This window comes from Equus przewalskii, chromosome 6 (assembly GCF_037783145.1).
Source record: "Equus przewalskii isolate Varuska chromosome 6, EquPr2, whole genome shotgun sequence".
Taxonomy (NCBI): Eukaryota; Metazoa; Chordata; class Mammalia; order Perissodactyla; family Equidae; genus Equus; species Equus przewalskii.
In genome coordinates, this window is record NC_091836.1 from 94,045,938 (window position 1) to 94,064,243 (window position 18,306).

General features: G+C 42.7%; 1 protein-coding gene across 1 annotated transcript in view; it reads right to left on the minus strand.

Annotated features, from left to right (window-relative positions):
* Window positions 1–18,306, minus strand: part of LGR4 (leucine rich repeat containing G protein-coupled receptor 4) — a 95,115-nt gene that overhangs the window by 30,919 nt on the left and 45,890 nt on the right. Inside the window, exon 2 of the mRNA XM_070624570.1 lies at window positions 14,814–14,885. Within this exon, the coding sequence (XP_070480671.1) occupies window positions 14,814–14,885 (72 nt within the window). The remainder of the gene's footprint in view (window positions 1–14,813; window positions 14,886–18,306) is intronic.

Genomic DNA, 18,306 nt, shown 5'->3' on the forward strand with positions numbered 1-18,306 from the left:
TCAACTTGTCCCACCTCCTTCAGCGGTATTATTTGTCCCTCATGGGCAGGAGATAAGGTCATATTTGTTTTGTATCCTCTTGCATGGGACCTGACACGGAGCAGACAACTTGGTATTTGCTATAATGCCTCAACTGCACCCCAATATAAGACTCAAGATTCAAAAAGGTAACACGGCTGCTTAAAGAGTGAGAGAAGCTTTCTGATGATCTTCACTTGTGTGCACGTCTTCTCCTTGTGTTTTGTTTCCACTCCCCCACTCCCCTTCACTCTCCTGACAGGAAAGAACTATTTGGCTAGACTTTAAAGTGCTAAGGCAACAATTTTCTTTCTCAACATATTCTGGGAGTATATTTTCTTAAGCAAGGAGGGGGGGTGAACTTTAAACACGCGAACACCAGTCCATTGGTCAAGAGTATTATCTCAACACACACTGGATCGTGCACATGATTACGAAGAATTAAAATAAGTCTGGCAGGACTGCAATGAGGACACAGTCTACCTCAAGGCAATTCCTATTTATTCTGCTTGTTACAACAGTCCCAGAAGTAGAGAGAGAAAACACAGCGAGGAGAGAGACCGAGAAAGGTTGGAGGAGAGGGAAACAGCAATCCATTATACTTCCGCTCTCCCCCCAGATCTGGAACAGTTCCAGGAAACAGGATACAAGTGGCTCAGTGTGTAATGTCTTTATGAATCTATTCTGTGTGCATTTATTATTCATAAGGTCCATGGATTCACATTAGGGGCTCCTTCTAGGGGAAGCCAGAGTTTTCAATTATATCCTCTATTTTTAATGCATGTGCTACATGATATCTTCTCTCTGCCATCCCTCCCAGAAGGGGGAAAGAGGGAACAGTGCAGGTGAAATGGACACTGGTCAACGGTGTGTGGGAACGAGGAGGCCACATTTCAGATGGCAGTCTGTGCTGGAAGGTTCAGACCTTCAGGAAATGTGCTGAATTAGACTGGATTTCTTTACTTGGGAAGCCATTTAAAGAAACAAGAGAGGCAACTGTGAAATAGAGAGTAAGCCAATTGGTGTTATTTCTCTGAGAAATGCCTGGTTTTAGGTTTCTTCTAGTCTATTACAGAAATTGCACTGTACATTTGGCTGGAATTCTGGCCAAGAATCAGTGCAGTGAGGACTACAGTATACACTGACTAGACATATGTGCCGAGCTGGGGGAGGGCAGACGAGGCTTCCATCGCTTCCAGCAGCTGTTGTGAGGAGTGGGGTGGAGAAGCAGAGGGGGAGGGGAGCAACTGTGCCCAGCCCGGGCAGGCTCGCACATGGACAACAGAGCTTTACTCAGGGCTCTACTCTATCACATCAGGGAGAGGTTGGGGAGAAGGCGACACGGCCAGAAAAGTGGCCTTGGACTCCCATCCATCCACCTGCCCACCTTCGTTTTGCAGAGATGGTTACCAGATGGCCAGCACTGTGCCACAGTCAAGTCCTGACAGAGACAGACTCTGACACCACCTTCCCTTCCGAGCCACGTCCATCTGCCCCTCAGCAAAACCTTCTCTCCTCCCTCACTAATTCTTTCTACATCTTCCACCCAACAGATCTTCCTTTGAAGGCACACATATAAACTATCACAGACTGTACCCAAACACATCCAGGCTGCCTCTCCTCAATGCCCTTGAACTTCCTCGAGGAGGTGGATCAGCACGGCATCATGCTATGTGCAAAGCACAACAGACATGCCACCGGCCGGCACACTGCCTTCAGAGAAGGCACTTCCATTCATAACTGAACTAGACAAGTGCGGCCACAGGAAAGCATCTTAAGAGAAGGTGACTGACATTCTCTTATTAAATATAATTTGAAATCAGCAGGATCCAAAATTGGGGCAACCCTTTGAAAGTGAAAGCAAAAAACCTTATAATCCATACCTCTAATATAAGTCCTTAATCCTATGTTTACTTACATGTTAAGGCCCTACTGTGTGCTCAGAACTCTGCTGCCTTCTGTGAAAAATAAAGACCTCAAGAGGTGTCCTGGTTCCCATTTAGGGAGATTTCGTATCCATACATATTGACCCAAACTAACATTTGCATAGCACTTTTCACTTTCAGTATCCTACTGTACCAGCCCTTAAAACAAAGCCGGCTAGTGGGCCAAGCAGGCTCTTTATCACCACGTCTCCTCCTGTTTTTTTTTAAATAGATGAGGAAAGTGAGCCTCTGTTTCCTGCATGCCTTGCCCCAGGTCCTACAGTACAGTAAATGACATAAGTCCTAGAAATAAAATAAGGCAAGTAAAATAATGTAATCCTAGAAAAAGGACAATGTTGTTTTGTGTTATTTTCTACAAATGACTTTAAGGGGCCCAAAGGATGTGGTTATTTTCTTAGTGAACACAGAGAGCTAACAACTAAACAGCATCCTTTATGTTCCCCGGGACATTCTTCGTATCAAGGTAAAACAAACCTCACCCCTTACAGCATATCAGAGTCCTATGTCAGCTAACAAAGTTGTAGTGACCCTGTTTCTTCACATACCAGGGGAGAGTTTTACATCTTCATATAGCTTTTATGTATGTACATGTCAAATTGAATATGTTTTATGAACATGCACATATTAAGAACCCTTATTATGGAAATTCCCAAGGTTTTTAAAGTAGTCTTCTTTCAAAGAGAAGGGGAAAATTATTTCATTTATATATACATAGTTATTTCATTTCTATATATCACAATACATGTTGTGTCGATATGTACAAATACTGAAGCAGTACTGGTCAGTCAGCCAGCCCCTGCTAAATTCAATCCAGAGGCCACCCTGAACTCTTCAACAGACTAAAAGAGTTTCAGTCGATTCAAAGAAGCTCAAATTCCACCTGCACCCAACTGGCCTTTGTATCTCCCACTTCCTCTTAGAGTAACCCATAAAAGACTTTATTTTATAGGTAAATCAATAAAAACCCTGGCAATAGTTACATTTCCTGAGTAAAGTTATCCTGACACCCTATTCATTTATTCTCTGGCAATAAACACAGGCAATATCCACCCATATGAGGAACTATGTTACAGTTTTAAAAAAAATTTACAGCTATCATCAACCAACAAATATTGACCTTGTACCACAGGCCAAGCACCACGGGTACAGCAAAGTAAACACTGAGTTTTCCCAAGACATTTCTCATTTCATTTCTTGTAAATAAAGATATTCATTAAACATAAAGCTTCAATGGATATTAGTTTTTATATAGGCTGATAAGATTTCTTACATCAATAAATTCAAAATAAGAAGAAATCCTTTGTCTTAGTCCTTCCCTCAATTTCAACTTCAAAAATGTGGTTACTGTCACTAAAGGTCATACAGGAGAAGTGTGACAATGGGCCCCGCCCTTACAGAAAAAGTCAATGGAGCTGAAGAGACAAGTACACACTAGCACACACTGACACACCTAGAGCACAAAATAACAAGGCAGTCCGTCCCGTGCTAAGTGATGAGCAGCAGAGAAAGTGCAAGACGGATCTGGAAACAAAGACCAGGGAAGGTTTCCTAGGGCAGAGGGGCTCAAAATGGACCATAGAAAACAGGTAAGATGTGAGCAGTATAGAGAGGAACCATGGAAGACACTGTTGGTTGCCTACCAAACACCCATTCACACCTTACTTCCGTGTGGGTTTGTTCAAATATCGCCTCCTTCGCATGACTCAGCTCCATGAACAACCTCCGACTGGTCTTAACCAATCATGCTGCTCCCACTTAGGGACTGGTTTAGCTCTGGCCACAGGAGGTCTCCTGGGGAAAGGCAGCTTCTTCCTAAATGGGGACACACTAGAAGCGATGACCTCTTCTCCTTCTGGATGCCATCATGTCTGAATATACCACGTGGAGGGACTGCTGCCTGGTGCTGACCTTACTGGGGAGGGCAGATGAGGAAGATGGAGAAAACCTGGGTTCTTGAGGAGGCCTGACAACTCCCTTAACCAACTCTAGAAGAGTTCTACCACCTTGTCACGGGGGTTTTCCTTGCTACGCAAGATAATACATTTCCTTACTGCTACTTTGAATTGAGTTTTGTTACCTACAGCCAAAAGCATCTTAACCAATAACCATTCTTTTCTTCCTATCTAGTAACAGAATGCTAACTTTAGTACAAACAACAGTATGCCCAGTCAAAGGCTGTATTTCCCAGCATGCTGCTGTTAAATGTGCCCACATGACTAAATTCTAGCAAATGAGATATACACAGAAGTGTGGTGTGGTATATTCAAGACGGCTTCTTGAAGCTGGCTACCAGAAAGTATCCCCCTCTTTCTTTCCTCCTGCATCCTTCCTGCTGCTGAGAACTGGGTCACTATGGCTGCAGCTCCGGCAGACAGCTGTTTTGTGATCTTGGTGGGGCAGCTATACACAGAATGCAGAGCAGAGTATAGGTCCTCCTCCCCTCCTGACTCTGTGATGCACCATAGTGGCTCTGTGTGTGTGTGCGTGTGTGCATGAGCCTTGGGTGTTTCGGCTTATTTTGAGTTTTCTGTTATATACAGTCAAATCTAATTCTGATATGAGGCTTTAGGAAAACTGCACAACAGACTGTGGTAAAAGCACCACAAATATAGCACATTAAACACAGAAAGACAGCATGTTTCTAAAACTGCTGTTTATAACAACCACACAGAGTAAACAAACACTTCATCAGTACAAGACTGGTTACATCCAATGTGTATCCAAATGATGAAATACTATGCATTCATTAAATGATGGCAAAAACTAGATGCATTAATATGGAAACGTTACAATATGCCAAATGATAAATATAGTATAAATACTCCATCTAGTAAAATTCCATTTTAAAAAAGAAATTGCATATATATACTCAGAAAAGTCTGGAAGGATATACAACAAAATATTAACCATGGGTATCGCTCAGTGGTGAGATAATGGGTGATTATTTTTCCTCCCTTCTCCTTATCTTCCACGCATCCAGATTTTAAAAATTGAATATCCATTAATTTTATGATCCTTTTCTTAAAAAGCCAAGTGTGTCTATGATACAAAAATTCCTAGGGGCCAGCCCTGTGGCCAAGCGGTTACATTCGCACACTCCACTTCAGCAGCCTGTGGTTTTGCCAGTTCAGATCCTGAGCGTGGACATGGCACTGCTCATCAGGCCACGTTGTGGCAGCGTCCCACACGCCACAACGAGAAGGACCCACAACTAAAATATGCAACTACGTATTGGGGGGATTTGGGGAGACAAAGCAGAAAAAAAAATTTCTAGTTTTGATGTATACATATAGTCCAAACTAACAAGGAGTGAATAGGGGAAAATAATGAACAAATCTGAGTTAAAGGTTCAGATTTAACTAAAGCATACAACATCGAGTTAAATAAGCAGGGTTTGACTCAGAGTGGACAATACATGAAAAAAATGTCTTAGTCTATTTCCTTGCTAGAAAATTCAATAATGCTAGTAGAAAATCAAATACATTTTCATTTACTTGTAGTCACTACTATTTTTCGTCAAAGAACAAATAATTCGCTTTGCTAAAATAAATAAATGAGCCAGCACACTGTTGTTCTGTTTTCCTCTCTCCGCATTCTGAATCTCAAGTCCAACACTTTAACGATGACTTGCTTAATTCTCCTGTTTAATTTCCCTGAGTGCCCTATGAAATCCTGACTTAGAAACCCCAATTTTGAGTACATCCCATCTTTCACTACCTCCACTTCCAGGTGGCTGAGCACTATAGGACAAAGTTACAGAGCCCGCTGATTCTACTATAAATTTATATTACCCAGGCTTCAACTGGGACCTTTCTGTTCTTCAGCAATCCTGTGTTCATTTCAGATTGACCCAATTAAACGAATATTTCCCACAGCATGCCTAGTCACCAGGTTCTAGTGGACTGTAATAACTATGGTTTCTTTCTCCCAGGCATGTCTTCCTTCCCCTTTCTCCTTCCACTAGGGGAAGACTTCTCCACTCCAAGTGGTCCTGGGGGATGAGTCCATGACCCAGATTGGACCATACCACATTCAAGAGAGTGAGTAGTTCGAGGACAGGCACATGAGGCAAGTCTGGCCAACCAGAGTCCTCCTTGGGGTTTTCAGATAAAACAGCCGGGAAGACTTTGGATATTCATTTTGGGTGTAAGGATGACCTTGGGGCTCCCAAAGGTTGTATTTCCCATCACATGGAGACACGATATTTGCAGCAGGAAAGAATGAAGTCAAAATACAAAAGTAGAGACAATCGAAGCTAAGAAGCGGAGAGCATGAGACAACTCTCAGAACTTTTAAACCCTAAGATCCAGGACCACATGAAGCCACCTCCACCTCCACCTCTGGACTTTCTAGTTCTATGTGAGACAATAAATCCTCTATTATGCCTCAGCTGGGTTTCTGTCTCTTAAATCCTATGGACTCCTGTCAAATACAATACACATTCCAAGCTTTATCTACTCTCCAAAAACCAGTGACCTCTTAGTGGCAGTTGCCAAAGGCCTGCCTCCTGATGAACCTCTTTACCCCAAAGTCACTCTCACAACCCCACTGAAATGATTCTTCAAAAACCTTGAATCCCAGGCCTTTGCTCAGCATCTGGCCATGGGCCCTTTCCCCAGCATGCCAGCGTGGATCCTTCCCTTCTTGTGAGAAACCTCTCCTCCCACAGCTCCTGGGGCAGCGTTCTGCCCTAGTTCTGCTGCTCTGGCCCCTGGGCTTCTTCCCACACCCTGATTCTAAGGTTTCCCAAGGAGTTGTCTTTGGCCTCCTTCCCTTTCCTTCTACTCTCTCTACCTTGGCAAGCTCTTTTCAATCCAACGTTCCCAGGTATCACCTCAAAATGCAAGACTCCGAAATCAACACCTGTGAATCTCTATTCTTGACTCCACACCTGGCTACAGGTAGGGAGTGAAGTGGTACAGGGAGGGAGCGCCTACATGGTAGGGATGCCCCCATCCATATCTCACGTAAATCCAGTATTTATATTCAAAATTGCATGTAATATCTTCTCTTTTGAAACAATTACTCTTTCTGTCTTGCCTTTAATTTTGTCCAAGCACCACCAGGCTCCTGGTAATCTTAAAATTACATGTTATGGATGACACGTCCTAGGTTTCCAGCAGAGACATCCTCTTGATTTGATTTCCATGACACCTTTTGCATAGGTGCCCTCCTCCTCCTCGCTGCCCCTCATTGGCTATAATTCAGATCCTCGTAATTCTCACCTGCACTGTTGCCATTAGTGTCGTCTTTGTCTCCCTGCACTCTCTCAATTCCAGAATCCTGCCCTCTGCTATGAGATTACAGATTGAAGGCCATATCGGATCAAGTCCTCTCCTAGCTCAGAAAACTTCAATAGCCAACCAAAAGTTGAAACTCCTCATCAGTCTGCCAAGAAAGGCCCTGAGTCTGGCCCCAAACTCCTTTCTAGGTCTCTTTCCCATAGTTCCTCTCAGGAATTCAGGACTACAACCAAACCAAACCCCACATCACTCCGGTCTGTCTCCATATCTTTGCTCATGCTCCTTTCTCCACATTTCCTCGTGAATAACGCCTATTATCTCTCAAGACTCCCCAGAAGTGCCAACTCTTGATGAGTTCATCCTTAATCTTTCTTGCTAGAAGTTATTTCTCTTCTTCTTTGAACTCCCATAACTCTACTACCATTCATCTCTCTTGAAGGCAAGAATCCCATTTAACACTGAATACAGTGCTTTACCTAAAAAAAAAAAGTCTGTTGAATTAATGAATTGTCTGATAAGTCTTTCCTCATCCTCTCCACATCTACAGGGGCAGAGTCAGACCTGGGATTAATCCCAGGTCCAGAACTAAAAGGACTACAACTAGAATACACAACTATGTGCTGGGGGGCTTTGGGGAGAAGAAGAAGAAAAAAAGATCGGTAACAGATGTTAGCTCAGGGCCAATCTTTAAAAAAAACCCAGGTCCATTACCAACAAGCTGTACAACACTGGGAAAGTTACGGAACTTCCCTGAAGAAAGTGCAGCCTCCTCATCAGCAAAATGGGAATAAAGAGAGCTCACAGAGCTTTATGAGTTAAAACAAAACAGTGCTTGTTCTCAGAGGGCCTATCCGGTATATGGTAGGTCCAATCAGTACAAGGTCCCTTCTCATTTCCCTCTTTTCAGCCTTACTCACTAATCTGAGTTTCCCAAACAGCATCTAGGGAACAGTATACATCAGACGAGCAACCCTCCTCCATGAGCGCACCCTGTCCTTCCCAACAGTAAGGGTGGGATCTCTGCTATCAAGTCACCTACCAGATGGCTACAAAGTGGAACAAGAGAAGGCTTCCAAGAACATAATATTTTTAACTGTCAAATATCACCAGAGCAACTGAGGAGCTCTCCTGCTTTTTCCGGGAAATTACTGCAGTTGATCAAGGGAGTAAACGCTAAGCAAGTCAAACTCTAGTTTGGAAGCAAAGGAAATTCCTTGTAAGTCTTAGAAGAGAACAAGAGTCAGCTACTTTCTATAGCTCTAAACACCCCAGTAAGACTACTGGAGACTACTTACACATCCCAGAGATGTACAGGCTGACAGGATACAGTGGAAATGGCACCTCACTCTGCAGGTCTACTTCTGGCTCAGTTACTCACTCACTGTGGTACTTTGGACAAACCACTCATCTGCTACTGAGCCTTGAAAACATAAAATATATCATGCAAAATGGTATGGCTGGGCAAGAAAATCTCCTTCTAGGAAGAACTCGTAAATAAATTTTTTTTTAAGATTTTATTTTTTTTCCTTTTTCTCCCCAAAGCCCTCCAGTACATACTTGTATATTCTTGTTGTGGGTCCTTCTAGTTGTGGCATGTGGGATGCCGCCTCAGCGTGGTTTGATGAGCAGTGCCATGTCCACGCCCAGGATTCAAACCAACGAAACACTGGGCCGCCTGCAGCGGAGCGCACGAACTTAATCACTTGCCCAAGGGGTCAGCCCCTTGTAAATAAATTTTTTGTTGAATGAACTTACTAAGGGAAAGGCTGGGCAGCCAACCACCCCGGATGGTCAGCTACGGACACACTCAGGGTTGGAGATGATAGCAAGGGGACGGCCTCTAGCTCCCTTCCAATCCTGTGCCTCTTGAAGCAATATTATAGCTGAGAAATGTACAGGAAAAACTTGAATCAGATCAACACGGATTCAAATCCTGGCTCTGCCATTTACTACACAACCACAGCGAGTTTTCCACCTCTCTACAGCCTCCAGGTCCTCATCTGCAGGCTGGCTGATGATAAGTGCTGTCTCCCTCACAGGGTAAGGGCCCGTGAGCAGTAAGTCAGGCGGTGGGTATGATGTTTCCAGCCCCTAATACACTCTTGATAAATGTGGGCTGCTGTTATTACTTCCTTTGCACCCTAAAATAATTTCCCTTTGCCAGGCTTGACCAATTTTAATTATATGCATTAAATCAGATAGAGATCACAAAATAACAGTTTTAGAAATTTAAAACACATTGTCAGCACACAGCAACCAGATGCAGCTTGTGGTTCTAGACTGTTTCCTGAACCAGAAATTTGATTCTCTTATTATAAAGAATGTTAGTAGAACAGCTGTTAAGTTTTAATAAGATTTACAGATCAGATAATAACATTGATCAATGCTAGTTTTCTGAATTTGAAAACTGTACTGCAGTTATTTAAGCCAATATGTTTGTATTTTTGGAATAAAACAATGCAATATTTAGAGGTAATGAGGCATTATGACTCCAACTTACTCTCAAATGGTTCAGAAAAAAATGGACATATACTTTACATTTTATATTAGGTGCGTGTGTGGAGACAGAGAGGGAGAATGTTAAACTTTGGGGAATCTGAGTGAATGGTACGTGCAACAATTCTTTATGCTTGCAACATTTTCTAAATCTGAAATTTTATACGTGTGTGTATATATATACACACACATATATATACACATATATATGTATATACATATACACACACATATAAATGTATATAAAATGTTTTATATATAAGTATTAGACACATTAAACTATTTAAAACAATTTAGGGGCCGGCCCTGTGGCTGAGTGGTTAAGTTCGCACGCTCCACTTCAGTGGCCTGGGTTTCGTTTCGCTGGTTCAGATCCTGGGCATGGACATGGCACCGCTTGCCAGGCCACGCTGAGGAGGCAACCCACACAGCACAACCAGAGGGACCCACAACTAAAATAGACAACTATGTATTGGGAGGATTCAGGGAGAAGAAGCAGGGGAAAAAAAACAAGATTGGCATCAGCTGTTAGCTCAGGTGCCAATCTTTAAAAAAAAATGTAGTTTTGACTCACTTTGTTTGTATTTGATTTGAAATCTCCCTGTTCAAAATATTTACTAGCGCTCTTTCGTAAAGTAATGTCTCCACTTAGAATGAGTTGTCCTACAAATGAAAAACAAGGACGAGTGACCTTGAACTAGTGCTCAGAGACCTATGCTTCACTTCAGCCTTGTGCACAGCTCCAAAGTCGAAGCAGATTTTGAAACAAATGGAAGGATCCTAGTCTCGCAGTGTGTACGAAACAATGACTCCCCGACTGCCAAAGCTGGCGACGGTTCCACCGCTGTTGCGACATCTAATCTCAAAGTAACACCCAGGGGAGTTTTCAGGGGTCGCCTGTGGAAAAGGGGTTGGCTATTCCCTCTGCTGTTTCTAATTAAATCAATTTCACAACTCCGCATTGCAGCCGTTCCCCAGCCCTGACATGTCTCCAGCAGGGCCGAAAACAGTCATGGCAGCGCCACGTCAGACAACAGGTCCTATCGATGCTAAATGAGCGTTGTTCTCCAAGAACCCCGGCTTTCCTTTTACATCGCTAACAGAAACCTGTATTGTCCCACTCCCACGCCTATCCCCAAGCAAAACAATCTTTCCTCTAAATACTCAAGAAAAAGAAAGACTGCAATGTTTAAGAGGATTAGTGAAATTTACCTTGCTCACGTGGACACAGCACTTTGTGGTCACAAAGCACTTTCATAAAAATTATCCTATTTTCCCTTCACAATCCTACAGGGAGGAGCCACATTTTAAAGGGTAGGAAACTGAGGTGCAAACATCAAGAGACTGTCCCAAGATTTCAGAGCCTGTATGTATTGAATTTAGGGATAGAATCTATGTTTTTGTATTCTTGGGGGAGAATCACTGGGTTATATGATTGCGAACTATAAAACTTTTGAAAGAAGGTTAAAGGTGAAAATAATCAACTAGCAACAATAGCAGGTAAAGTACATTTCACTGAAAAGTTGGTTGAACTGTTTCCCTGAGAACACATACACATCACTCATGGCAGTTCAGAAGGAACAGAGCTCTGGAGAGCTGACTTCAAGTCCCACCAAACTGCAAACCAGGCCCAGGAACCTGGAAGAGGCACCCACTTACCCTCTGGCTTGGCTTCTGCATCCGCAAAACTGCTTCGCCTCACAGAGTTAACAAGAATGGACTGTTACACATTGTAAAGCTCTATATGTACCCTATTTACCACCATTATCTTTATCAAATTGAATTCTTCCTGCCCCAAACAGATCTGCTCTCTGGGTTCCCAGTCTCAGTGATCAGCATCCAGTCACTCAGGGCAGAAATCTTCGTCTCGTCCCTATTACTCACCCTTCTATCCAGTTCAACTCCTTCAGGATAAAGTCTAAACTCCTCAGCTTAATAAGTCCCTCCATGATCTGGCCTCATCCCCTGACTCTTCTCTTTCTTTTGCTCTATATTTCAATAGGAACAACTAACCACTTCATGGGTACTAATGCCTCTGGAATGTCTGTGCCTTTGCACACTCCATAGGCTCTTCCTGGAGCATCCTTACTACCCATCCTCCTCTGTCTAATTCCTATGCGTCTTTCAAGACTCAGAAGAACCTATTCTAGGAAGCTCTTCCCAAATCCGACAGTCTCGAGTAAATGTGCTGCTTCAGGCTTCCACTGCCCTGCAAAGACTTCCACAACAGTTTTCACCACACCGCACTCAATGTTAGCTCCATCTCTTCCTCTAGACCAACGCCGTCCAACTGAACTTTCTGCAGTGTTGGAAATGTTCGAAACCTGTGCTGTCCAACACAAGAGCCACTAGCCACAGGGGGCTGCTGGGTACTTGAAAAATGGCTAATTCAATTAAGGAACCAGATTTTAAATTTTATTTAATTTTAATTATTTTAAATCTGAAATTAAATAGCCACAAATTAAATAGTGTGGCTAACGGCTATGGTACTGGACAGCACAGCTCTAGACAGACTGTCAGTTCTAAGGACGAAGCCCACACTCACCTGTCTCTGTCTCCCTGGTACCCACCACAGGACCTGGCCTAGAGCAGGATTCGGTATTGGTTGAAAGAGTAAGTGAATGTGTAAATATCTTTAAACACTTCTTATTTATTGTCAGGAAGTGGTTCCACGCAATACTCCAAGAATTCTGGGTTATCACATAAAATTTGGCCAAACTGGTCACATCCTGTAAAGTGTACCTCATTAAGCATCATGGAAAAAGCCCTCCATAAATCATTCATTTTTACTCAGGGCACTTCAACTTCGCAATCCCTCTTAAATGAATTCCAGATGACTTCTGGACCAATGGTTACGCTGTTTATGAAATATTATAATAGTCATGGCAGCATCACTTTAAAATGTCAAAATCAACTACAATGTTTTATAAAGAAAAAAGACGGGCTTTTTACCATGCTTATATTAACATGGAAAAAAAATTCCTTTGAATGCCTGAAGTATTGCCAGGGCATTAAAGACCACTCTGAAGTATTCTTTAAAATTAAACATCAGCTCTCCTAACTGAATTCATTTTTGAAATCCCACACAATATTTGGAGAGGTGTACTGATTTGATATGACGGGCTCCCAACTCTGCGACAACAGAATACAGAGAGAACGTGGCCACAAAGAACCAGCAGTCACACTGAATTTGGTTCCAATTAAAAGTCTTGGTGGACAGAACTCATGAGTTTGACATATGCTTGGTCATTCGAGACCTTAAGAACTCCAAGATGCGAACTTCAGGAGATTAAGCAGGTTCGACTCCACATAAGGTCCTCACTACAAAGCCCCTCAGAGCGGAGCTGGCAATCAAGGGCAACAGCAAAGGTGGTCCACACACAGTCGCCCCATCCAGAGCAGGAGAGCATCTGCATTTCCCACCTGGTGTGTCACCCACCCCACAGTGGTTACACAATGGCTCAACAACCACTTGCTAATGTCCTTTCATTGCATAATTACTTCTGTAAAGGGAGATTAATCCTAGTTTAAAACTATATGTGAAATTAAAAAAAAATAGGAAAAGCATCTTAAAGTTTGATTAGGGGCAGTGGGGAGTGGGGGCTTCAAATACACAGTTCACTCCTTTTTAATTGTATTTAAAATTTTAATTAAAAATGAATACCCATTTATTAGAAAATTTATGTTCATTAAAGAAAAAAAAATGGGCAAAAATAAAATAAAATACACATTTAATCCTTTTACCCAAACATAATATTTGGTACATATTCTACTGCCTTTTTTCTTATGCACTTTTAAAACAGTAAAAGAAATACTAGCTAGCGTTTACATAACACTCATCTGTTTCATGCGCTCTCCTACACATTTAACATCCATGAATTCATTCCTTCTTCACGAGAACACTACGAGGGAGGGGCTATTGCTCTCCGTACCTTACAGACAAAGACCCGGAGCAGAGGAGGGTAAGTAACTTGACCCAGTTCTCAAGCTTGGAAGCGGCAAATAATCTCCGTTCAGTTTTTGCTGTGGGAATGCGGTGCTCAACTAAGTAGTGTGGGAAGAAAAGTTTCCCCTAAACTTTACTAAGTCCTTAACTGCTATTTCAAGGCTCTTGTCAGCAGCAGGGCGCACAACCTGCATGGTTTATCTCTGATTCCTGGTCCCCGTGTTGGGGGAGGGGCTGAGCTAGGACAGAGACACTCTGGGTCTATGCTCGGCAGTGGGGCTGCAGGACACACGGGGGAAAGAGAACTTAGACTCCTTCAGGGCTATATTCTTTGATGTTCTTAGTATCTAACTGTCACCTTCTTACCTCCACATGTTACATAATCCATTAGCTTGGCCATTAAAAGCCTATATTTAACTTGATTCGAGTCAGATTTTACTTTTTCACCTGGATTCTTAAAATATATGGCTCCCAATCCCTTTCAAATCTAAACATGCCTATTTTGATTACGAACTTCAAAAAAGGATAGAGAGCAAAACAAAATGGAGGCTACAACAGGTGGAAAGAAATTTCTCACAACGCAAACTGTTAAACTGGAAATGTGAGATGCAACTGACAAGTTCAGAAACATTCTTAGAGCGGAAGGTGCTCTGAGAGACACGATTCTCCACGCCTTCACCCTGTCCCCAAAGGCCAGTCGCAAATGTCCAAGGGGACCTACGCTTGGTTTTCCACTCCCTTGGGATGAACCGTCTCCTGTGTCATAACCCTGAAATGCCTTGTATTATTTCTATGGTTGGGTTACCCACCCAGCAGCTCCTCTGTCAACAGTGGTAATTACACAGCAGCCTTGTCATCTCCGGATAACGCTGCAATCAACTTGTGTCACTGCCGCTTTCACGGGTATAATAACTGTAGTGAAAAAGTCCTATAGAAGTAGCATTTTTAGTTTTGGCTCTCAAAACAACTTCAGCAACTATACTGCTTAAAACATCAAGTTCGTTTCCCACAAAAACATGATTGCCTCTGCACAAAGCCCCCTGAAACTAGGCTATCCGAAGGTCCCCTAACAGAAAACATCAGACTCTCTCTGTTATAAAGAGCTTCCAAAGAGGACTGGAAAAAACAAACAAACGAAAAAACATCTCTCAAAGTAATACTTACAGCTCCTCCAGAAAAGGGAAGTTCTTAAATGCATCTTCTGGTAACTGAGTAATGTTGTTCATACTGATATCTCTGGAAAACAGAAGTTAAGAAGAGCATTAACTAAGTGATACTACACTTAAACACTGAATTTAACAGAAAAATAATTCGGTGCTGACATTTTGTAAAGAAGCAAGAAAAAGGAGCTTAGAAGACAGACAGGTCAGAATTTGGCTTTAGAATGTGATGCTCTGAAAACGGAGAAAAGTTAAATCTTTTATTATAAATTATGTCCCATAATTTAGAAATGTGCCCAGATCCTGGGTTTTCCCCCCTTTAAATATCCTTGGAAAAGGATGCCTCAAACTACCCACAGCAAGTGGGCCAGTTGGACTGCCCAGTGCTCTGCTATTCCGAGTCCTGTCCTTGCTCAAAATAAACAAATGAAGACTCCAGGACTTGATACAAGAGCTGTGCCGCCAAGCGTGGCTTCTGAAACCACTGTCAGGGACAATAACAGGTCCTGGCTGTATTCCATCATATTGTCTGCTAAACCTATCAAAGTCCTCCAGGTAACAGTTGTAAGTGGCGTTCACTTTTAGCCCATGAACAGACGCAGCCTGGAGGCAAGTGTGTACTTGAAAGGTATGCGGGCTGTTCCAGCTCTTCCTTAGAGGGGCAGCAGAAAGCAGGGAACTCACTTGACGATACAACTCAACAATTAACTTGTTCCAACAGTTAAAACATACTTTATCAACCATTTCCTTCTTCCCTGGCAGCTGCCATTTGAATTGGCTTTCTCCTTCCACACTCCACTCAGCGTCGACGCAGTGAAAGGCAACTTAAAGCAGCCTTACTAGGGATGGTCCCAGCACGCACTGGGTCGGTGGCCCCTCTCGGGTTCCTCTGCCCTTTATCTCCTGTTCAAGTCTGTGGCTGAGCCCTCAGGTCTCTCCTTTCTAGACATCATCATGAAAATTCACACGTGCAACTTTCTTATCACTGGTTTAGACATGTTAGTATAAGGAGGTACAAGAGAAATCAGCTAACAACAAAACGCCAAAATCAGCTAACAATAAAAACACCGTGTCATTTTGCTTCTTTAGTCAGGCGGAATTTTCTGTTAAAGGAGGTGATACCTTCAGTACCAAGGTGGGTGAGTCCCTTCTCCCCATCTTGTCCTCTTACTCAAACTGAGAAACGGAATTCGCCTGCCTCCTTATTAGCCCTTGCCAAGACAGGTTTGGAAAACTTTTGCGGCTTGAGAGTAACAGTGACAGCAGAAGCAAAAACAGCAATAGCAGTGGCAGCTCCCACACAGAGAATACTGGTAATGTGATAACACCTCTGATAAAATCTCACTTTACAAACGGGTAAACTGAGGCATACTGAGGTACACAAGCTCCCCAAGGCCACCCAACAGGGGGTGTAATGGGAAATGTGAACTTCAGAGTCCAGGATCTTGACTGCAAACTCAGAGTCTCCCCAAGTATCAGTTAATCCTGTTACCTCTCTCCAGTGGCTGTGAAGACAGAAAGCAAGCCCTTGGTCCCACCAAGGGTAGCAGGGGAGGGACCCTGGCACAGATGCCAGCGAATCTCAGGGTGAGCACTTCTGCTTGACAATTTAAAAAAAAACAACTATAAATAGCTTTAGACATTGGGGAACCAAAGTTCATACATATTTCTTAGAGCATGAAACTTCCCTTGGGATGAATCCTATGACCATAGAGACTCACATGCATTCTGAACTTTTATCTCATTGAAAACAACTCAAATTCTAATAAAGATAACGTATGAAAAAAATTAACATACTTCTCAAGGAATTACTATTTTTAAACACAGGCTCCCATCCTCCTGTAGGCAGCTATCATTATCCCTGGGGAGGGGGAGTGGAGCCCTTGTTTCTCATAAACACTCAAGCAAGACGCTGGAGAAGTAGCATGGACAGAGGGCTCAGAGGCTGCGGGCTCAGCTCTGCGCACCGCCGAACAGCTGCTGGGTAAACCTGGGTCTCAGTGTGCCCACCCGTAAAATGAGGGAGTTGAACGGACCGGCTGGGGGGCTTCCTGGCCTGACATGATAGACCCCTAGGCTTCACCTTTTTCTGTAGTTTTCATGGAGAGGTCCATCCTCTCTGATGAAAATACATGAGGTTCATTTTATGGAAAAGGTATGTTTTTGAAAAATTTACCATAACACAAAATTTAAAGACTATTAGCTTGCCATTATAAAACTATGAGTCACCCCCACTGGAAACACATCTGCCCTTAACCCATAAAATCCTTAAGAATATGACAAAACCTTTAATCACGTTGAAAGGCAAAATAATAATCTGAGTAAGCAGTGATTCTATAAAATATCACACAATTTTGGAGCTCTCGAGTCATTCCAATAAAAGGAGAAAGAGGGACAACCATGATTTATTACTTTACAAAAGGAGGCCCTTCGTACGTTCAGTTTCCTCCAAGTTTGGCACACCTGAATTCAGGTGAGGAGCATAGTAACAGAAAAACTGATTAACGCCTCACCAGAAAAAGACACATAATTAAGAGAGAATTTACACCATACTAGTCTCTGCATTCCAATTTTCTAAAACGCATACACCTATATAATTCTCTCATTTTTTTTTCCCTTCAGACTAACAAGACATAACAGGTAGTTTTGCTGTGAGCTATAAATGCAATTAGTGGGACTCCATATTTACAAACTAATGGATGTTAAACACATGGTGAGGTTTTGTTTCAAACCTTCAGATTCAGGAGCAACACTTGTTTCCAAATTGTTCAGAATTTCACACACCTAGAGAGGGTCTCTCTTTATAAGTATTTTCTCTCATACTTTCTGGGCTTCAGTTACAAAACATTGTAACTAAGGTTAAAAAAAAAGGGTGGGGGGGAGGTTGCTACAAGATGTTATCTCCAGAGCAGCTCTGGAAACATGTGGTTACAAAGTATAAGGTGGGTGGGCACTCATTTAAAATAATGAGGGCTAACGGTGATAAACAACCAACAGACAGCCTTCAGAGCAGACTCCAGACCTGACATCATCGACACCAGCAAGAGAGCTTGAGGTTGGAAAGGATGCTGGGCTGATGAGTAACTGTCCCAACTTACTAATGGAAGCCCTGTGCCAATAATTACAAATATATTAGGCTCAAAAGCCATAAAAATTATTAAAATCCATAAGTGAAAGGAAGCTGCATAGAAAATTTCCAGCCAGAAGATACAGCCCCAGAGCAGTGCCTTGACATTCATATGAGCAACACAATCTTGCCAGTAACAGCTGTAATTAAACCCAGGGATTTGCCATCCCAGGTTCCTATGAAGACAATAAATATATAAAAAAAAGCTCACACAAGGTCTGAGCGCCACCAACCCATGAAGGCCTCTGAAGGGTAATTTCAAGAGAAATGATGGCCTTACTGGGAGGCGGCTGGTGTAGTTGGAAGTGTACGGCTTGGGAGCCAGACCGAGGTTTACCTGTGGATTCACTACCACGAGCTGTGCGATCTA